The sequence below is a fragment of the Peromyscus californicus genome, unplaced genomic scaffold (genome assembly GCF_007827085.1).
Source record: "Peromyscus californicus insignis strain IS unplaced genomic scaffold, ASM782708v3 Scaffold_21__1_contigs__length_65335640, whole genome shotgun sequence".
NCBI classification, from domain to species: Eukaryota; Metazoa; Chordata; class Mammalia; order Rodentia; family Cricetidae; genus Peromyscus; species Peromyscus californicus.
In genome coordinates, this window is record NW_026294514.1 from 41669811 (window position 1) to 41692496 (window position 22686).

Below are 22686 nucleotides of genomic sequence, written 5' to 3' on the forward strand. Positions count from 1 at the left end.
GACAGAGGGACCAAGCTCCAGAGCTTGAAATAAAGGCTCTTTGCTTCTACATGCAGGATTCGGTCTCCATGGTGATCTTTTGGGAGTCCCTGCGATCTGGGCATAACACTTCTATGATGAGACTGATTTTTCCTTCTCTCTTTCTTTTTTCTCTTAAATTTTATTTTTTTTGGGGGGGTTTGCAAGGGCAGAGGGTGGATATGAAGGGATGGGGAAATGAATGGGATGGAGCTGCATGATGCAAAAGACACAAAGAATAAATAAATAAAAAGAAGGGAAAAAAGAATAGTGAGAGTACACAGTTGTTCCTTCCAAATCAAAGGAATGATTTCAGCTTTTCAGTACTTAGCATGATGTTGCCTGTGGGTTTGCAATATTCATTTTTATTACGTTTAAATATGATTCTTGAATTCTTCGAAGTTTGGTTTTGACCAGCAATAATGATAGACACCTTTAATCACAGTATTCGTGAGGCAGAGACAGGAGGATTTCTGAATTGGATCCCAGCATGCTCTACCTAGTGAGTTTCAGGACAGCCAGGGCCACATAGTAGACCCTGCCGAAAAAGCAAAAAATAGATACATAAATACCTTCCATTTCATGCTTTCTCCTATTTTCCATTTCTCTGTTAAAATTTCCATCACTCCATTCACATAAAGCCCACAAATATTCCCTCATCCTCATCATGCTCAGGTAAAATAAGAGCTTCTTTAATGTCCTTGAGCTGGGTATGGCGGCATTCCGGAGGCAAGCTCAGAGAATCCGAAGGGAGACACTGACCTCTGTTATGAAGTGTGCTCAAGGCCAGACTGGGCTACATAAAGGTGTGTCTAAACGATAAATAAATAAAAGCCTTGTCTGATAAATTCCCTCTTGAGATTAGCATTTATTGATTTCACTCCCTTGAAAAATTGGTCTCATTTCCCTGGTTGCTTGTGTTGAGGGGTATTAAATTATATCCCATCCCTTGTAATATCACATGTCTTAGACTCTGGGTCCTGTTGGAAGCCTTTGGACAATGTTTTCTGTTTGGGTAAGAAACCAACTAGACTATGTTCAGGTCCTAATTTCTACCTGGTGAATATATTGTGTGAAACTTATAAGAGAGAAGAAATGAAATTATCCATATCCTGCTCTAATCTAATACAGACTGGTGATGTTTTGTTTTTTATGCTCACAAAATGGGAACTAGGAAACACTGTCCAGTCTTCAGCGGAATATCCCATGTCCACAAAGATCCATTTGAAAAACCTAAAAAAGGAGGCCATGAATTCAACCGACATTTTGGACTATTTAATAGAGGTATCTGTTGTACATGTGGCTTTAGTTCAACATAAATACAGCGTTTTTCTCTGGAACCATAACCTGAGCTGGAAATGAAATTGGAACGGAAGAACACTTGAGTTCACAAACTTGTTTCTCCTCAACATATTTACAGTGACTCTAAAGGAGGCTTCCGGCAGCAGTTCAGGACTCAGGCCCAGGGCAGGAATGAGGGAAGACTCCCCGAAGGTCAAAGGCTCTGCTCAAGTCCAAGGTTTGCACCTGCGGGCCTCTGCTCAGCTTGAGGTTCCTCACACAACCCCGGAACGAGGTCCGGCTGCTCAGGCAATTCTGCTTGACGTGGGCTGTTGAGAAAACAAGAGACAAGCCTTGATCAATCTTGTTGAGATAGGTAAGTTGTCCATTAGGGACAAAAGTTATCTCAAGTGGACCTTCTATCAAATCAGAATATTCCCCACATACGGGGCTTTAGTGGATAGCAGAATTCCTTAACTTTTAACACGTAGCAACTTGAAGGCATAGCTGTAACTTGAAAAGTCACACAACGGGGTGTTCAGGATTTGCAGTCATTTCTGGGGACATCTTCAATGCCCAATTCAAATGCAAAACTGGTGCAAGAGGATGAAGCTTGTCTATCCCTGTGACTTAGACCCCCAACTTCGGGAGTCATCTCGGGCAAAGGTAGGATCTTCCTGCTTATCTGCCATCAGAGCTAGTGTTCTCAGTGAGAAACAAGAACGTTTAGGTATAGTATTTTGAACAGTTTTTCTAAAACGGTAAGACTTGCCATTGAACTGTGTATCTCTCCATCCCTAACCTGTATTCCCCTGAGCTTATACCTCCCCCGGGACTGGGCCCCCTGTGTAGGTAAACAGAACTGGGAGTCATACGTACCAGGATAGCCACCCACATAAATGGGATCATTAGTGTCTGCTGAGGTGGAATGGGTGTGAAGGCTCTCGGCCCTAACCGTATTCCCATCCACCGTCAGGACGATGCGGTGTTTGCTTTTCTGGGCTTGGAGCGTGTGCCATTTCCCATCACAGAGAGCTGTGGAAGCTCTGGGCTCATATGTGGCTGTTATCCTGCCGGCACCATTGTTGACGTGAAATAAGACCTGAACAACGCAAACGCTTGGGTGAGTTTATCCACGTTTCGGACCACTGTCTTTCTCACTGGATCTTAGCCATAAGGCCAAGAAGCCACGGAGCACAGAACATTCACGAATTGTTCTCAGAATGGAGCACTGACCATAAGAAACAACATGGTGGACAATGGCCTCCTCAAGAACTTGGACTCTAGCCCAGCCCCCACAATTCTGAAATCAGTGCTCCCTTTTCAGAGCATGGCGGACATTATTGGGAGTTTGTAGTTCTGGGAGGCTGAGCATTGGCGGCACTTACACGTGACCACTCACTAACTTCCCTCTAACAAACCACAGATGTGCTACAGCCGTGAGTGGCAAACAAAAAGCCAGGGGTCAGCAAAGGGCAGAGGAGCTCTGGACTGAATGGTGCCACTCCAAAATTCACATGCTGGAGTTCTATAACCGCTAACATGCCTCAGGATATGATGATATTTGGATATGGGGACCTTAATGAGGTCACTGAGGTGGACTTTAATCCAATCCGTGTCCTTAAAAGAGGCATCAGGACACAGACACACAGAGAAAAGATAATGTGAAGAGAAGACAGTCATACACAAGCCAAGGAGAGGGCTCTCAGAAGGAGCCAACCCTCCCAAGCCTTAGACTTCCAGCCTCCAGAGCTGGGAGAGTCGATCTCTGTGTTTAAGCTTCCTGTCTCCATTACTTGGTTCTAGCAGCTCAGGACGGATGACTGAGGGAGGAGCGAAGAACTTCAAGCAGATTGCTGTTGTGGAAACTACTTTAACTGGGCAAAGAGGTGTTATATTTGTTTTTGCTGAGGACTGTTACTTTAACTATGTAAAGGTGTGTTACATTTGTTTATGCTGCATTTGTTTACTTATGTAAAGATGTGCTGCATCTGTCTCACCTTGCCTGCCTAAGGCGCCTGATTGGTCTAATAAAGAGCTGAACGTGAAATAGCCGGGCAGAGAAAGGACAGGCAGGGCTGGCAGGCAGAGAGAATAAACAGGAGGTGGAATCTAGGCTTGAGAGAAGAACAGGAGAAGATGAGAGAAAGAAGAGAATGCGGAGAAAGAGACGGACATGCCTGGGACAAGAAGCCAGGCAGCCACCAGCCAGCCAGACACAAGAAGCAGTGAAAGTAAGGGAGGCAGAGGCAGACGGATCTCTGTGAGTTCAAGGCCAGCCTGAGCTACAGAGTGAGTTCCAGGAAAGGCGCAAAGCTACATAGAGAAACCCTGTCTCGAAAAACCAAACCGAAAGAAAGAAAGAGAGAGACAGAGAGAGAGAGAGAAAGAAAGAAAGGAAGGAAGCTATCCAGAAGGAAAGAAAAGTAAAAAGCCCGAGTCAAAAGGCAGATATAGAGAAACAGGCTAATTTAAGTTAAAAGAGCTAGCCAGAAATGAGCCTAAGCTAGGCAGAGCATTCATAACTAATAAGTCATCTCTGTGCCATGATTAGGGAACTGGTTGGTGACCCAAAAGAGAAAAAGCCTGGTACATGTTGCTCTAAGTTTCTCACGCTACCTACTGTAAAAAGTGAGGACATGACTGCTCCAAGGTCTGGTTGAGAGGAAATTTTATTATTGTAGATATGAGGGAGGCATCTGGAAGAGTCCAGAGCAGGAAGAGAAAGTAGTGGACCAAACTTGGCCAGTAGACTGAACCGGGCCATGTGAGGAGAGGAGAGCGGAGCGGGTGTGGGGTGAGAGAGTCAGGGGAGAGAGGGCAAAGAGGAAAAAGGGCCAAGAGAGAGGGGGGTCAAGAGAACCAAGAGGAGCAAGGAAGCCCATTGCCAAAACAGCAGGGTCATGGAAGGGAAGTCCATGAGCTGGAGGAGTCTTGGAAGTTTGGATGGGGGGCAGGATGAAGAAGAGCTGAGAAGAGCCACAGGTCCTGAGAGGGCCCGGAGGCCAGCATGTACCTTGGTATGCTAAGAGGCACCACAGTTAGCCATTCGTCCCAAGTTTCTTTTGGACCTGCCACCTAAGAGACCCACTGTTTCAGAATAGACTGTGACAAATTAAAGATGCGTGTTGCAGACCTTTGGACAATGCACTAAATAAACTTGAAAGAGAACAAGAAGTAATAGATAGAACACAACAGAAAAGTAAAATACGGAACGCAATACGGAAGCACATTTTTATAGCTATTATACTTCCGGTAACTTTTTTTTTTTAAAAAAAGAGATCACATAAAAACTTGCAAATAGATGTTAGGTTTTTCAAAGATTTTAAAATATAAGATGAGAGGGAACATCGGCCCTAAACAGTAGCATCAAAGCAGCAATCTGTCATACAGATAATGTGTTTTTTTTTCAATTGAAGTGGGGGTGTGTGTGTGAAGAGCAGGGCAAACAGAACTTTGCTAGTCTTCCTGACTATAGGAAATAGTAGTCACTGTAGGAAATCCTAAGGGCCAAGAACCTGATAAAGAAATCCTAAAAACAAGCAAGGAAGTTCATGGGAACCCACAAGGGGCCTTCTGTTCAGCTGGTCTTCTCTGTGTGTCCTGATGCCCACTACTTACATGGACACAGTCAGATTGGCTCAGAGCCCACGTTAGTGACCTCGTTTTAACTGAATTATCCTTTTACTTGCATTTATTTATTGTGTGTATGTGTGTGCCCACACGTGAGCACGCAGAGATCCGAGAACAACTTGCTGGAAATGATTCTTTCCTTCTATCCTGTGGGTCCTGGGGACTGAACTGAGGTTGTTAGGGTTGGCATCAGGCATTTATGCCCAGTAAGCCATCTTGCTGGCTCCTAATTACTTCTTGAAAGTCTAAATAAGATCACATCCTGAGAGACGCTGGTAGTTAGGTGTTTCACATGTGAATTTGAGTGATGCCATGTTCCTCGCCTTCTGAAAGGAGCATTCCAGCATCTTACTCCAACAGTAGAAATGGTGGCAGAGCACACCAGGAGATGGCAGCCCAAGCCTCCAATATCCATGGTTTCTGTGGCTTAGGCAGAAGGCATGGCATACATGCCCAGTTCTCTCATGTGCCAGGCAGTGGGATGGATGGTAGCTCCAGCTGAAGAAGCAGCACTGGCAAAGACACCTGGGAAGACTAGTCCCCAGGGGTTGAAGTGTACCTGGCCTGGGAGGAGTCACTACCCAGTGGCAATGCTGAGACCCCAGGCCACTTGTGCCCAAAGCCAAAGGAATGGGGGCCACCTTAGGACCAAGTGCAGGAGCCCCAACTGAACTGCAGCCACGTGTGAGACACCCCACAGGAAGAGGGGGGACCCCTGACTCCCCTCCATGTGCCCACATGGCCCCGAAGGGGAGAAAAGGGAGGTGAGCACCAGGAACAAGTGTGGAGGAGAGATTTACACAAGGGAAGAGAAGAAAGTTTGCATTCACCAGAGGCTGAGCTGCAAGAGCACCAATATACTCAACCCATGAGGTAACACTGTAATAAGAAATAACTGTTGCTATGGACAACCCGACTGAACCTTCAGGGAACCAGGACATCTACTGCATGAACTCAGCATGTAACACTTGTAAAATAGGAGTTGAGAGATGGAGACAGAGCTGTGACTGACGAGGGTGAGGGGGCAAGGTCTGGGGGCCGTGCCATGGGAGGAGTCCAGTGGTACTGTCAGAGTTGCCCTGGATTGTGGTGATATTGTGTTCCCCAAAATATTGCGCACCCTAATAAACTTATCTGGGGTCAGATAACAGAACAGCCACTAGATACAGAGGTCAGAAAATGGTGGCACACACGCCTTTAATCCTAGCATTCCAGAGGCAGAGATCCATCTGGATCTCTGGTTCTAAGCCACACTGGAAACAGCCAGGCATGGTGACACATGTCTTTAATCCCAGGAAGTGATGGCAGGAAACAGAAAGGTATATTAAGGCGTGAGGACCAGGAACTAGAGCCTGGTTAAGCTTTTAGGCTTTTAGCAGCCATTCAGCTGAGATTCATTCTGGATGAGGACTCAGAGGCTTCCAGCCTGAGGAAATAGGATCAACTGAGGAAATGGCAAGGTGAGGTGGCTGTGGCTTGTTCTGCTTCTCTGATCTTCCAGCGGTCACCCCAATACCTGGCTTCAGGTTTGTTTTCATTAATAAGACCTGTTAAGATTTGTGCTACAATGGATCTTGATGGTGGCCACAGTTCCATTTGCATATCACAAGCTATGCACATGAGCAGGTGCACACACGGTCTATCCTCAGAAGTTCTGTGGGTTGTGAGGATGTCCTGTGGGGATTCACGGTGGGCCTGTACTGGACATCACCAGGGGAAGCCCGGGGCTGGGTGCACAGGGATATGTGTGTTCACTTCAGAATTGCAATTCTGTATGATGACTCTGCTCATTTGCAAGTGACTACTTTAAAAGTTATTAGAAGAGACGGGGCATTATGTGGACATATTACTCCTGGTAAGGTTCAGGCAGAAATGCCAAGGCTTTACTGCAATCTTAATTCAAATATGTGAAAAAAAGTTACTCTGAAAATAGCTTTTTAGGACTATCTGATTTTAAAACAGTAATGGAAATTTCTTTCCTCTCCATTAATGAAGTAGATAATGAGCAACTTGGATCTAAGCATTTCTACCATTTCTCTCCTGCTCCGCCTCTGGTGGGGTGGGCAGGGCATGGAGATGGGGCACCTACCTTGCCGTCTACAATCTCTAGGCCAATGGCATCCACTTTGGGACTGCTGATCCCCAGGAGGACACCATTCTTAGAGGAGGTACGGAACTCCAGTGTGATGTTTAAATCCAGTCGAACTCTGTAGCCTTCCTTGACTGAAAAACACGGACAGCACTGTCATTGTGAGAACCCATAAGATGGGCTGGGCTGCATTGGGCTGGCTAAGCATTCATGGTATTGGCCAAGTTCAAGATCTGGTTACACCCCCACCCCATCCTCCAGGCCTCAACTCTCACAGTCCTCTGTAAAAAGAAACATTGCTTTTTTGCTTTTTGTTTGTTTGTTTTAAGATGGAGTCTTGCTGTGTAATCGGGCCAGCACCACATAAGGTCCTACCTCTGCCTCCCCAGGGCTGAGATTACAGTGTGCCCAACCAAGCCCAAGTAGGAACTCTGCCTTTTAAGAAGTTGTTCAGTCACAGACCAGGCCAGAGCATGAGCAGGTACTTCCTTTATCTGCAGCCTTGGGGACATCTGGTCCCTTGGGCCCTGGATGCATCCAATGTGGTGGTCTTTCCCTGTGTTGTAGATTTATCCCCCTAATCTTTAGCTTCTTAATGTGTATGTACCTTGGATAGCATCATTTACTGCTTGTATCAGCCTCTACGTTAGGTGTTTTCAAAATGGGGATTGAATGACTTTATTTTTTAATTCAAGTGACAAAAAAAAGCTAGATATTGACAACAGAAGGCATTTGTCACCATGCCAGGGGCTGAATGAAAGATTGAGAGGGTGATGTTTTCATATCCTAGATAGAATAAGTGTCTTACTTGCATGCATTGGAATTACAGATGCACATGCCTGCTGTTTTGCTTGTTTTTCAAGACAGGGTTTCTCTGTGTGTAAACATGGCTGTCCTGGAACTAACTCTGTAGACCAGGTTGGCCTCAAACTCACAGAGATCCAGCTACCTCTGCCTCCTGAGGGCTGGGATTAAAGGTGTGCTCCACGACCACCCAGCTGACACACCTGATGTTGAATTCAAAGGTCTTTATCGTGCCCTACATAAACTCAGGGAGTGTGCAGGTGAAGCCAGGAGTTTGTGGCTGTCTGTTCTGGAGGGAGAAGGCCTCTGTAGGCCATCTGCCAAGTGCAAGACTGGTGCAGGCTTTTGCATGAACAGGCAAAGTGCTAGAAACAGGCCAGAACATGGAAGGACAGAAATGCGGCCTTAGGCCAGCCTTGCCAGCTGGGTGTTATTCTCTCAGTCTCTCCTAGATCCACATCAGCTGTGTGGACACGCTAAACCCAAGATGCTCCTTCCAGACTGCTAAGAGCACATACCAAGAGCTGCATATCCACTTCCTTCAAAGAGAGTTCCTTCCTGGGCCACTGTGTAGCACCTGTCCACGGCAAAGGCAGACACAGGGCTGTCTTTATCCAGAGGCTTGTTGTTGATTGTCACCTCCCCAATGCAGGCAGGGATGCTGTGGGTTGTCTAAACCAAGAGAGATAGGAGAGTAGGTGGAGAGGATGACACGGGGCGTCTTTTTCCTGTGCTTCATTAAACCTCTCTCCATCACACACATTACAATACCATCTGGGTTTTTTTAAAAAGCTTAATTGTGGCAATTCCTCACATGAATGTTTCATGTTGCTCTCTTCCTCCAGTACTTTGGTAATAATGGGGTAGAAGTATTTTCTATCATTTTCCTAAAATACCCCTTGAATCCAGAGTGCTTCTCTCACTAATTATGTACCGTACAAATTTGCTGGACTTTTCCTGAGTTGCTTTGGGTCTGTGTGTCTTCAGAAAAGGCAAAGTCCATTAGCTGTGAGGCAGGAAAAGCTGGACAGCTCTAAGGGGAGCCCCAGCACATGACCTGTGCACATGCTTTGAAAGGTCTGCATCTTCTAAGGGGAGCCTCAGCACATGACCTGTGCACATGCTTTGAAAAATCTGTACCTTCTGGTGAGCCTCAGATTCAGGCAGAGTAACTTAAACAAATGCATTGGAGAATGATGGTCTCATACAAAAACACAACCACACAACCACAGCAAGATGACGTGGGTCCCACACAGAGACCGCTGCTTACATTCCCAATGTTCCTGGCCTTGTACTGGACAGGAAGGCCTCCCAGGTACAGCTTCCCTTCCACGTCCAGTGTTGTTGCGTTTCCCACCACAGTCACCGTGGGGGACTCTTGACCGTCGACACTCATGACGCCTTTTCTTTTAACGTACTCCGTCTTGACCTACGCAAGACGAAAACATCCAGGCCTTGTAAACCACTTGAGAAAAACTTGAACAGATGTGTGCTTACGACATGTGTTCCTTAGATCTGTAAGAGCCCAGACTAAACCCTGGAGTGGGCTCTGCCTGTGGCACAGCTGGTGTGAGAAAATGGCTGAGGCTCGTAGAAAACGGGAATAGTATAGCAGGGCTCCAGAGCCCTGGTTATCAGCAGATGCCACGGGTGAGCAGCTCGGTCCTTTCACGCCCCAAGTGGGCTTTACTGGCTTCCTGCCAAGTCAAGAACATTTTTGAGACCTTCAATTCATTCAGTAACCAGCTGTTGAGTGTTTATTGGAGGGATTCAGGAAGCAGAAAAGGGCCCTCCTGACAAGATGCTTACATCATTTGGGGGAGATGTCAAACATAAGGCCAATGAGGGGTCAAAATGCACGGCTTCCCTTCAAGAAAATGGAATGTGCACGAGACAGAGGGAGAGAACATTTGGGACAGGAGACAGGGCCTCCCAAGAACTTACTGTGTGCCACTTGCCATCACTGAGCAGCGTGGGGTGAGAGACCTTGGTCCGGCCCTTGCCGAGGTCAAACATGAAGTGGAGGCGGCCCTCATGCAGCTGGAGGACGGCGTAATCCATTTGGTTCTGATGAGCCACGTAGTAAATGAGGCCACTGGAGGCGAATGTCCGGATGTTCAGCTGAACCTGGAGCCTGAGAGAGAACAGGAAGTCAGCGCCAGGGACCAGGAAGGTTGGCTTCCTGTTTTTAATGCAACCTCCGAGAGAGTGCCCACTGCTACCGCAGTGTACATACTCAGCTTCTCAAGAGAGAGGTTTTCACTCACGTGTGCACCCTTTCATGGCACAGAGGGCTACTGTCTGATGGGAACAGTTCTATAACAGTCAACAAGAAGGAGTCCCTCAACCCTTGACACCAAGACTGGGACCAAGTCATAGTTGTACTGCAGCACAGAGAAGCTCACTGGCAACTGCATTAAGTCCTTAGGGTGGATAACTCTAAAAAAATGACACTTCAGCTAAGCTCCAAATGACAAAAATGAGCAAGACTTCCACGCAGGCCAGCAGGAAATGCTTTCATTTGTTTTAGGACAATGCCAACTATGTTATCATGAGGGGCCCGATTAGAGCTAACAGATGAGATCCTTGCCTGGGTCCGCGTGGGCACGGAACCCGTCTGGTATGAGCACACTTGCATGTTTCAGAAGACAACACCACACATTCCTCACCATCTGGCAATGAACACCACAGAGGAACCACAGGAAAATGCTTACCTCTTTCGGACATCGGGCTGATTAAAAGGCAACACTAAGTGGCTGTTTTTCGAGAGGCCAAACTGGTGAGCACCTGGAACATACCCTGGAGCCGTTTCCACCGCGCACAGTTCCTGTAAGAGGTGCATGAGGGCCCTCAGCCACTGTAGCAGGACTGACACAGATATGTTCTTCCATAAAGGAAATGTCACAGAAGCCACTGTGTCAGAACAGCAGCTGCTGCCACTGGAGGATGTATAGATGCATAGCTTTGTTTCCTATGCAAATGAAGCTCAGACCCTAATTTCTCTCTCGGGCCAAATGGCACTCCAGAGCAACTGACTCTGAACAAAAGGGTTTTTTGCATACCAGGTGAGGAGGGTTGAGACAGAATTCCTAGCTCCAAGCAGAGTCGTGTGGGCAGAGAAGAAAGAACAAGGCAGAGTTTTTGCAGGTGGTAGGTGGACTGGGTCAGGTCAGGAGAGCAGGAAAAAAAGGAAGGAGTATGGATGGAGGAACTGAGGACGAAGATGAGATCCATAGCAGAAGAGCTTAGTTAGGGCTGTGAGAGGACAGGAGGAGAAGGGACAGAGAGGAGCTGAGTGTGAGAACAGAACTGAAGCTGTGTAGATAGAATTTTGTCTTAGAGAAATAGACAAAAGAACCCGGTGTACTTAGATAATTTTCCCACAGATTACCCCCACCATTAGCAGCGTCTCTTCTGGGCTCCTGGGAAGAAGACTATTAGGGCTGGATCTTAATAATTTAATAATTTCAAGACCATAAACAAATGGCTATTGGATATTCTGCCACTGGAGGCACAGCTGGAGACCTAGAGGGCAGGGCGAGGGCACAGCTGGGGTATTTTCCCCTCCCTCCCAGCTTCAGTGGCCTCCCTGGGACTCAGTTTCCCTTTCTCTCTACTCCCTGTGCCTCTCTCAAGCTGTCTTGATGCCGCTGAAGGAAGTCATGCTTACAGGCTGTTGTAGAGTTGGGGGCTCTGGAGGGAGTTCCCCATGTTCACCATGAAGGTCCTGCGTGGGCTCTTCTACCAGCAAGCAAGTGTCCAGCTCTACTAGTTCAGAGCCAACGGCGTGAGTGAAGTCCAAAATTCTACAGACAAACAAGACGGCATTTAAATAAAAATACCAGGAACCAGCCTGGGTGCCCAATCAGTGCATTACTGTGTAATTAAAACCCATTTTAAACCATTGATCTGTTTCTCTTAGAGTAACCAAACTGGCCATCCTTCATGGTACCCAAGTCACACTGTTCTGTTTGGTTCCAATTAAAATAAGACTCTACCCCTAAACCAGGACCATGCTGGTGACCTGGACATTCCTGAACACAGGATGGACTCAAGGTTGTCACCTCCTGTAGGCTAGGCTCTCAGGCCAACGAATCTCTGGCCCCCACACCACTGCACAGCAGCTTCCATTTAACACTGGTTCCTTGTTCTGAACCGTGCTTGTCACAGGTCTCTCTACTTAGAAGCTCTACCTGGCGTCCTGCACCAGCCTGGATCCCACTGGCACCTCACGAATCTGTACCTGTCTATGGAGTCCAGAGCATCGCTGCTTTCAGGAGCATCCCTTCATCAGTGAAGGGATGGATGAGCAATTGGTGAATGTGTGTACAACTACAGGTAACTGCGTAGGGCTCTGCTGTTGCATGGGAGCCTGCGCTACAGGCCTTATTCTTTCTGTGCTCAGGGATTTCTGTGGAAAACGCCTGCCCTTGCTCAAGGTTACCTACAGGCCAGTAGCCTAGTAAGGATGGGCCCAGTGTCCTCTGCTGCTGAACCCATTGTGATTTCCTGGAGGCAGATTCTGGCCTGTAGGTTCAAGCACAACTTTTCCCACCATCTCAATTTGACTAGAACTCAGGAGAGGAGACACGAACAGCCACTTGTACAGATAGAAATTCTCTTCCTCAAGGAGAATGGAGACTTGCGATATTTAATTATATAACAACTGTTTTTTCAGAAAGCCATTAATAAAATGTAGCTGTTAGTAATCCAGCTGGGTTCTTGCAAAAGTACACTTGGGGATGGCATGTAGCTTAGTGGTAGAGTAACTGCCTAGCATGTGTTAAGGCCCAGTTCAGTGCTCTATACCATGCACACACAGGAGGCCAATGATGATATTTTTTTCTTAGTAAAATTTCATGGCCAGATGAGTCTACCATGTTCACTCTTTCATTGGAAAAGACTGTCATCATAGATCAAGAAATTCACTTGCTACAGAAGAACTTGCAGAACTCAGGCTGTCTCTAATAGCAAACTCAGAAGGCAGATGAGAAATTACAAGAAACATGATGAGGGCCAGTTACACTCACTCAGTGTCGAAGATCAGGTTTTTGATACAGCCGTGGAATGAAGTCCTCATCCTGAGCATTGGTGTCCTCTTGTCCGCGGGAAGGCCCCCTACGTACAAGTTGGTTATCTCGATTGTCCTTCCTTCTGCTAAGGGACCCAACTTCATTTCTACGGGACTGCCCTCATCCAGCTGTATGGTGAGAACTCTACCAGATCAAAAGAGAAAACAAACTTCTTAAGTACAATGAATAGCTCCATTTTCACGTGTAATTCTAGCAAACTCTCGAAATAATAGCTTTCCATAGAGATAAATGTTGGCATGACATTGTATGTGAAGACCACAAATGAAACCTATGGCTCAACATAAAAGAATAAAATCTATGAATATGTCACTGGATTTGATCGATGATTAGAGGTAAACGTGTGTATTCAAACAGCTCTTTCCCTGTTGTGAAAACATCCAGCGTGCCTCAAGCACAAGGTCTCCAGTTGAAGAGGGTAATACACGGGATGCTGATATGATAGCTTTTACTGTAGGCACAATACTTCCCACCAAAACCAGCCTACTATTCGCCATTAACTTGATCCAGTTTGTAAACAGTTTATATTGGGCTTCAGTAAAGTACAAAGTTAAGAGGCTCAGTTAGGAAAATTTCATAAACACAGTACTACAAAGTAGAAGAAGGCGGACTCTATGGCAGAATTCTAGCCAAGTCCTAGAATTATGTGGAAACAGTAAGAACTGTGGTTGCTAATGACATCGTGTGAACCATCCCCATCACTGAATCACATTAAGTATCCGACAAGGTTCCTACTAAGAACGCTTTCTCAAGCTCATCTCAGTCTCCTCACACAAAGATCTGAGAGCTAAGATACCTCCGGTTCCTAAGCAGGGAGATGGAATGTTCTTGTCCGTCACTGTAGGAGCCAGTGGGGGCGTGCAGTAGGGCCTTCCTCAGACTGGTCCCATCCCCGGGATTGACATGCACTTCGATGCGGCCTTCAATCAGCATGATGGAAAAGAAGGGCTAGAGAGGATGCATTTTCCAAAACAAAATACATTACCAAAGGATTTGCAACATTTTCACCTTCTACAGATAACGAGGCATGTTAACACAAGGTAAGCTAGTGCGTATGACCGCCACCACCTGCCACACTATTTTGGATTTGGTGTACTGCTTTCTAATTTATGTCCCTGTAATTTATACTCTGCATCATGCTGTCACTGACCCTGTCACACATCTCAATTTCTGCAGAGGCTCCCATACTTGCTATTTACTGCTACATGATGGAGTACCAAGTAGACTAATTTATTTTTTCACTGAGGAAATTTTAAGAAACTTCTGATTTCCTATGTCCATACACGCGACCACTTAATTTGATTTTCCTTTGGCCTGTGGGTTGCTTCTAGCTTTTCTAAAAGTGGCATTAAGAGCTAGAAGGGTCTGAGGACATTTCAAGTTCTTAAAACTTCCTCACAACATTGACAAAAAGCACAACGATTTATAAAGCCAGCCCCAGAGCGGAAGTGTGTTTCCCAATGCTAACAGCAGATGCGCTATTCCTTTCCACTGGTTCAGTGAGAAAACTCGGACTTGTGTGCGACCCTCTCATGACCGGTGGAGGGAAAGAGTTTGGGAGTGCCTCAAAGGGTAAAATACAGAACCACTCTCGCACCAGAAAGCCAGCCCACTTGAAGGTCTAGGCCCAGGAGGAAGGAAGCCAAGGGCCCAAACCATAGCAGAATTGTTTCTGAGTGCCCCAGAGAAGAAATAGCCAGGGCCCTCAGTGAACTAATGATGAACTGTGTATGTACAGACAGGGAAATAAAAAGAAATCGAGCAAATCAAATACATAGTCAAATGTGGATGAACCCTGAAAACCTGCTGAGTAACAACCATAAAAGACAATATTGTATTAGACTCAACAGCACAAACTATCTAATACGTAACCCATCCACAGAGACAGAACAGGCTGATGGCAGCCAGGAATGGGAAGGGGAGGGTGGAGAGCTGCTCCTTGGGGGCACAGGCCATTAATTTGGGTGATGAAACATTTGCAGCTAGATAAAGGAGGTGACTACATTACACTAAATGTTACATTACACTGAGTGCTACTGAATGCACAGCTCACTTTAAAGTCGTTAATTTTATATGAATTCCACCTCAACTTAAAAATAGATTAATGAAGCCCACAAAACCAATTCCAGTCCCAGTCACCCTTGGTTAAGTGACCCATGCCATATCCGGGGTCCACAGACTGGTATTCCGGCCTTCTGTGTGACCTTGGGCAGCGTAATCAGGTTCTCAGAAACTACTTTTTTGCCCCACAAAGTTTAGGAAGCAGTACTGCCTTGTTGGATGCACGGTCATAGTTACACAGCCATGTCTGCAGCAGCAGACCACACATTTCTGTAAACTGCTCATGCGCAGGCTCTCCTTCACAAGCCCACACACTTGTTTCCTCCAACATTTCTTTATGTGATTACATGACACCCTCTTGTAGGGAGTCAAACTCTGGAAAAAGTCTTCCTCTCTGCTTTCTTCTGTTGCTGGACCACTGTGCCCATCACAGGGCACATCTATCTCCTCCCTTCATGTTTATTTTATTTATTTATTTATTTATTTATTTATTTATTTATTTATTTATTTATTCATTTATTCATTCATTCATTCATTCATTCATTCATTCATTTATTTAATTTTTTTTGGTTTTTTGAGACAGGGTTTCTCTGTGTAGCTTTGCGCCTTTCCTGGAACTCACTCTGTAGCCCAGGCTGGCCTCGAACTCACAGAGATCTGTCTCGCCTCCCGAGTGCTGGGATTAAAGGCATGCGCCACCACCACCCGGCTGCCTTCATGTTTATAACAACAACAAATCCCCTAAGCTTCCACAAGGCACACAGAGAGAAACCCCAGGCTCTGCCATCAGGAGATGCCTTGGTCGGAGGGCAGCAGCCTTTCATCCACCTCTAGAAGTGGGATATTGATCATGAAACTCAGGAAATCATTGCTTCAGAGGCAGATGCCTTCCTGGAAAGCATCCCCTTCCGTGGGTCTCAGCTACTCACCACGTGTGCCTGAGACCAACCAGCCTTCTCCGTGTCCTTGCCCAGTGCGGCCAGGATGATGCCACTGCTGTTCTTGGTGGCGAATGTGGCTAGAAGGGACGATTCTGGTGACAGAGACTTGGGTGGCACCTCCACGTAGCCACCTCTCAGGAAACTCACACTCTGGATGGGCTGGTGACGGAGGGGAGAACAGTGAGGCTGGCCAGCTGTTGCGGGACTGGTGGCCTCCCTTGCCTCCCACCCACCCGCTGGTTGAGAGCTTGCATCTTTAGTACATAGATAAATCACTGGGCACTGAGGGAAAGCCATCATTCAGACCCCTGCGACAACACTTGCTTCCCACCTCCAGCGCACAGCCTTTTCTCACTCCATAGGAATTTCTCAGCAGATCAAAGGTGGACCTGGATATCTCCAGGTTCTTGATACAGCCCACGTAGTTCCTGCTGCTGACCCCTTTCCTGGAGGTAAGGACATAAGAAACAGTCACGTGCTTGGAAAGAGAGGCTTGACAATCCCACATGACAGCTCCACAGTGAGGGGGTCCCCAGTTTCACCCCGTACCTCACAGCTATAGAGTGAGGTAAGCCCCCCACGTAAATCAGGTCTTTTTCCAGCCGATTGAGGTCAGAAGAGGCTCCTGGGGTTTCTCCCTGCTTGGTCTCCTTGTCAGTGGTGTCGTAGGCATCAAAGACAGCCAGCAGTCCTAATAGGAGGCAGAAAGGATCAGTTAATGTGAATGGAAACTTCCCTTAACACAGTCCTTTATGAAGGCATGTTTGTGGTGGATATCTGATCACACTGTGAAACTCCGAGACTGTGTTAATAAAATTAACCTTGGATCAGGGGGCAAAGCCAGTGACTAGTTGACAAGAATTAGCCATAGAGAGTTTGGAGGACCCAGGGACACGGCTAGACAAGCACCAGAAAGAGTAGGGAGGGACTTAAAGATTCATGGCTTTTTGGTCTGGGATGTGTGGAGAGAGACACGCTTGCCAGGTCTCCAGTCAAAAAGGGAAGCTCATCTGGTTGCTCCTCTTCTGCATCTTTGATCTATTAGGTTTTCACCCCAATATCTGACTTCTGAGTCTTTATTGGTAATAGAACAACTTAGATAAGAACAACACAGGTTCTTTTAAATTCTGCTATTTTGACCAGCATTATTCTTTACCATTCAAAGACAATTGTCGGCAGATACAGAACACACACAGCTGAATGGTAACAGTAGGTATGTGGAAGAAAACGGGATTTGATTCTTGTTTCCAGTTTGGCATTGAAGGAGAAATACTGAAATCACAGACATACAGAATAATACTGTTCTTCCAGTAAGAAGCAAACCCCATTGCTTCTTGTTTCATAGACAGAGGTAGCTTTCAGTCAGAATATCACTCAAGAATGTACTCTTCTTTTCCAGCCAAGTGGTGAATGGTAAGGATGATGTACTCTGATATCATTAGGATGGAGCCAGGAAGCTAACGGAGCACAATGGCCACTGATTTTGGAGTGCTCTTTGTTCTTAGAGGGGCAGCCAACATCACAGACATCTACCCTGTTCACTTACCTTGCTTCCGGTTTCTCTGGAAGGCGATTTTGTACCAGGTTCCGTTGTTATACCGTCTGTCTGTCATAAGAGTGAGGGGTCCTGACCCCAAATCCACCATCACCTTAACCCTGCCACGGACCAGCTCGATGGACAGAAAGTCCTTCTGTGAAGGAAAGAACAGTTCTCTGCAGATACATCTTTACCTCTAGGCTCTTCCCACCCAAGTCAGGGGTAGAAGGAACCTTTTAAAGTCAAATTGGGGAAATTGAGCCTAGCCCCATAGTTGGTCCATTACATGAAAGTAAAAATGCCCCCAATGGCTTTGTAGAACAATACTGAGAATTAAGTGAACTGCTCTCCATTGTTACCCAGATCCATATTTTAGTAGGAGAACTGGACTCTCTGCGTGTTTCTTATTTAAATTGACAAGTGGGCTGCTTCTGAAAATGACCAGCATACAAGATGAAAAAGGGGACCATTCCCGCAGATGAGACTCAAATGAGGATACTGTGGTGGATGGACAGATGGCTGAGCGGTTAAGGACACTGCCTGCTCTTGCAGAGGACCTGTGTTCGATTCCCAGCATCCACCTGTTAGCTCACAACCATCTGTAACTCCAGTCCCAGGGGATCCAGTGCCTTCATTTGGCCTCATACATATGGTGCATAGACAGAGAAACTACACACAAAATAATAGTAAGAATAATTTAAAAAAAAACAAGGCCATGATGGTCACACAAGGAACAAGACACGGTTTGAACGAGGACTTAATAGCAAATGTCTGACTAATACCTGTGCTAAGTGGAGGCACGCTTCCCCTCAGCACTCTCACGTGTTCCTCGTAGTTCTTCGTGAATTTGTGTTAACTGGTAAGTGATTTTAAGTGGGAACCTGTGCAGCACATATGTGTAGATTACAGTAGTGTGTGCTTGTGGAAAATGGCTAAGGTAAATTTCCATGAGATACCTTTCCAAATCCTCAGGAGACACCATTGCGGAACTCTGTCCTCAAGCCATAGTACGGCTGCCACCGTGCTCCTCCCCAAATGAGACCTTGACAAGGTCGGGTTGTTGACATCTCCTCAGGGAATGTGTGTCCCCTCACCTGAGACTGCAGCCAACCACTCCCTCCCGTCTGTGCTGTCCTCCTCCCTGTATGGAACCCCCAGCTCCCCAGGGATGTAGGAGGGGGTGGGATACTTAGGAAAGAAAGCAGAACTGATTGCAAGGGGTCTCGTGTACCCAGTGTTTGGGAGCCCATCATGCACGCTGGGGGGAGACGTCTGAGTCCTGCAGCTGTCTTGGGGACTCTCCTGTTCCTAACTCCTCACTCATATTCCTCTTAGTGAACCTCATAAACTCATCATTCTCCCCAGACCAAGCATTGCTCTGGTCTGAAGTGAATGGACATTTGTCCACATCTCCCCAGGAAAAGTCACACAGGAAACAGGTGATCTCAAGGCAATGGGGACTGGACAAACACAGAGGGCCAAGCGCTTCACTTACAGTGCCATTTGAAGCCAGGTAGAAAAGCAGCCCATGGGGGGAGAAGGTACTGAAGAGGATTACTATCTGAGTCACGGTGGTCCGGAGTGTCTTCTCCACAACCGCATACCCACTTCCATCAAAATGGAAGGAAGAGTCTTCATTCTGGGAGCTGCGGAGGAGAAGCCATGAAATACCATTCACTCTTGGGAGGGTGGGGAGACAAAGGAATTCCTTCATCCTAAGCCAGGGTAGAATTTTATCTCCATCACTCATTGGAGGCGTTAAATGTAAGACAAGTTGCGCCCCTAACTTGAACTTCTGAAAACTGAAGTCCTCTACAGTCTGAACAATCTGAGCACTGACAGACACGATGACATGAGAGGAAAAGTGTGCGCCAGAGAGAGACAGAGACAGAGACAGAGACAGAGAGAGGGTTTAAAATATACAGAACCACCTCGGGCTATGCGCATGTTGTGTACGTCGCATAGACTCTGTGTCTGGATTCAGATCCTACCTCCAGGATACTTCATTATGCATATGCAATTATCCCAAAGTCCTAAAATACAAATCTAAAATTCCAAGCACTCTCAGTCCCAAGCATGTCAGTCAGATAAGAGACACCCGACCTGTGACTGACAAGGCACTTACCATGCAGGCAAACCCATGCAGAGCAGAGCCCAGCTGCTTTATAAGGTAAAGAGAGTTAATGCAAGTGGCCATCGTGGCAGGAAACTGAAATCTGTTCACTAGACTATAACAACTACACATATTTCTGCTTATCCAATGCACGTGTTTGTTTCCTCTAATTTCCTTTGATGTAGCCATCCTTTCTCACTTCCGGTGCCTTCAGGATATTTTTACGTTAGCATTTTCTACTCTATTGTTTTTTATTTTCTTTAGACGCTCTCTGTAGAGCTCTGGCTGTCCTGGGACTCATTATGTAGACCAGGCTGGCCTTGAACCCACAGAGATCTGTCCCTGCCTCCCGAGTGCTGGGATGAAATGTTTGCCACCATACCTGGCTTCTCCTAGTTTTAACTAATATATCAAACAGTAAATAGGTATCAAAAGGACCATATTATGAGCAATGTCATTGACACCTTCAAGAATGCTTAGTATGAGTTTAAAGCTTGCATATTTTGAGGCAGGTGTACAGCTTTTAATGAATTATACATGCACAGAAATATTTTTTAAGACCAGTGTATTCCTGGTTTTCTTTTTTTCCCCCCTTATATATCAAAGGCTGACTGGACTCACAATTCAATCAACCTAAACTTTAACTGTAATTAATCACAAAGACACTCCAAAAGCTTTCCTGGAATACCACAGGGCTTGAGGGAAAGCTAAAATGAGAGTAGTTTGGGATATGAATTTTAAATTTCCTCCGTGCAAGACTAATAGCTAAATTTAGCTTCACACATCCAAGCAGGGGGGTAACCCAACAGTCAAGCAATCAGGTTAATGAGGAGAGGGGAGGGGAGGGGAGGGGAGAGAAGGGGAGAGGAGGAGGATGGAGGGGAGGGGACCAAAGCATATGTGTGGATGTCAGAGAACAACCTTGCATGTGGATTCTCACCTTCCAACCCACTTGAGGCAGGATCTCTATCTATGATCTCTCTCCCTCTCCCTCTCCCTCTTTCTCTCTCTCTCCTACATACTCCAGATTAGCTGGCCTGGGAACTTCCAGGAATTCTGTCTCTGCCTCCTATATCCCAGCAGGAGTTATAGAATTACACACGTGCGACATTATGTACAGCATCACGTGGGTTCTGGGAATTCAAACTCAGGTCCTCATGCTCTTATGGCCAGCACTTGACTCAGCTGTTTTCTTCGACCCTGATCTCTGCTTCCTACCATCTGGTCTGATTGAGGACACAGTCTCTAGAGCCAGGCAACTGGGGTTCAAACCCCAATTTCCCAAGTTACTAGTTGTGTGAACATGAAAACGTTCCCTAATCTCTCTCTCTCTCCTCTGCTGCTTTCGTCTCTAAAGGAAACCAGCAGAGTGTTCTGGAAAGATGCACACAACTTGACATGTGCCTTAAGTTCTTAGGACTAGTGCCCGGCACACAGCAAACGTGCTCCTTGATGGTAGGGGTGTTTCCAGTTAGCTTGTTCAAGCCTAAGAGACACAGGTGACGTCATCTAAAGATACAGTCCAAGAAAACAGTAAAACCAGGGTTCAAACAAACTTCACAAAGCTGTCCTGTCCTTGTGTGTGACCCCTTCCCACCCAGAGCCCAGGAGTTCTCTTACCCAAGCACCTGAATGGTCTTTGTTTCTGGTTTCTCTCCCTCCTCACAGCCTGCTCAGTCAGGGCAGCCACAAGAAGGGATGTATTCCAAAGGAATAAAGACTGAAAGAGTCTCCTGGGGGCTATGGAAGGTTTTTGGGCTAGTTCCCAGAAACTTCTGCTGGAGCCTCTGTGGGCTTATGTTTTAGACCCATGAGACCCATGTGTTCCACAGTTGGCCTAGGTTTACTACCCTGGGCTGCAAGGAGATTGTCTGGGCTCCTGACTAGGAAGAACACCCAAGACAGATGCAGGCTGGGACACCACATGCTTCATCAGTGGCTCTAGTACTTGAAAGGGCACTGGCACCTGCAGGCTCAGTCAGGGGCCTGGGTGAGGGGGATCTGCTCACAGAGGGACCTGGGTAATAGTACCTCCCCCCAGTTAGTACTGAGGCCTACAGGAATCCCAGATGTCCTGGCCCTCTGTCCATGAGCACGTGACAGCTACTCTCAATACACAAACTCTACTTGCTAATTAGTACATTTTCCACATTTCTTTAGTGAGAACTGCTTGACTCAGAGGCTCACAATACCCTTCAAGAATGGAAGAGATGGGTGATCATCAGAAAGATGCTGGTACTACGTGAGAGTATCAACAACATATGAAAAGACAGATTAAAGAATTAACCGGTTTAGTTGCCACTATAAACCCAATATACTCATTGACCTGAAGGACACTAATGACCTAACAGTAGCAAGTCACACAAGGCAGGAGCACAGTGCATGACCTCTCAAGGGGCTGTAGAGCATAGAGCTAACGGAACAGTCGGACGTGGGGATGGATTACCTTCCAAAGCAGCCATTGCATTTCCCCTCTCTTTCGACATAATTCCACAGGCCGATCGATTTGCCGTTCAAGAAGGCCTCTCCCATGCAGCCCTTAAAATGAGTAACCTTCACAGCGGGAGATTTCTGATGTAAAGATAAGAGCAAAGACATGATGCATAACCAGTTGGAAGCATACATTCCCTCAAACCACGGGGGGGGGGGGGGGGGGGGGGGGACTCAAATGCCCACAGTTAAATTCCAAGAGGACACGTGATGAATGTCCCATTTGCAACAGCTGGATTTACTGCCAAGCAGGAACAGTTTGTACTGTTTGGTTTTCTGAGGGGAAGGGGGAGCTGAGAAAGAGTCTTGTTATATATGTAGCCCAGGCTGGCCTCATACTCTCAAGTTCCTTTGCTTCAGCCTCGAGAATGCTGGGATTACAGGTGTGTGAGCATGACCAGACCCAGCTCTAGATGGTTTCCTAAAGATCAACTCAGTTGCTAGGGGTTCTGGGGAAAGCCTGTTAGAGGTGAGCATCAGAGCAGACAGGGGGTCAGTAGTCTAGTCCAGCTGGGATGCAAACCTTTCTTTCAACCTCAGAACACTGAACCCAGTCCAACTAACCAATGTCATTAAACAAATACAATGCACCCTTGCCAAACACCAATTAGCATAATTACCACTAAAAT

At 46.5% G+C, this 22686-nt stretch overlaps 1 protein-coding gene across 1 annotated transcript in view; it reads right to left on the bottom strand.

Moving 5' to 3' along the window:
* Nucleotides 1-1271: 1271 nt before the first annotated feature.
* Lama1 (laminin subunit alpha 1) overlaps nt 1272-22686 on the bottom strand; it is a 138474-nt gene continuing 117059 nt past the window's right edge. Inside the window, exons 48-63 of the mRNA XM_052750175.1 lie at nt 22014-22138; nt 18950-19100; nt 17464-17608; nt 16467-16608; nt 16249-16363; nt 15906-16076; nt 13712-13863; nt 12856-13041; nt 11496-11631; nt 10540-10652; nt 9770-9959; nt 9096-9254; nt 8344-8497; nt 7022-7155; nt 2179-2401; nt 1272-1628 (exon numbers count right to left, since the gene is read on the bottom strand). Coding sequence (XP_052606135.1) covers nt 1468-1628; nt 2179-2401; nt 7022-7155; nt 8344-8497; nt 9096-9254; nt 9770-9959; nt 10540-10652; nt 11496-11631; nt 12856-13041; nt 13712-13863; nt 15906-16076; nt 16249-16363; nt 16467-16608; nt 17464-17608; nt 18950-19100; nt 22014-22138 — 2457 coding nt within the window. The 3' untranslated portion in view covers nt 1272-1467. The remainder of the gene's footprint in view (nt 1629-2178; nt 2402-7021; nt 7156-8343; nt 8498-9095; nt 9255-9769; nt 9960-10539; nt 10653-11495; nt 11632-12855; nt 13042-13711; nt 13864-15905; nt 16077-16248; nt 16364-16466; nt 16609-17463; nt 17609-18949; nt 19101-22013; nt 22139-22686) is intronic.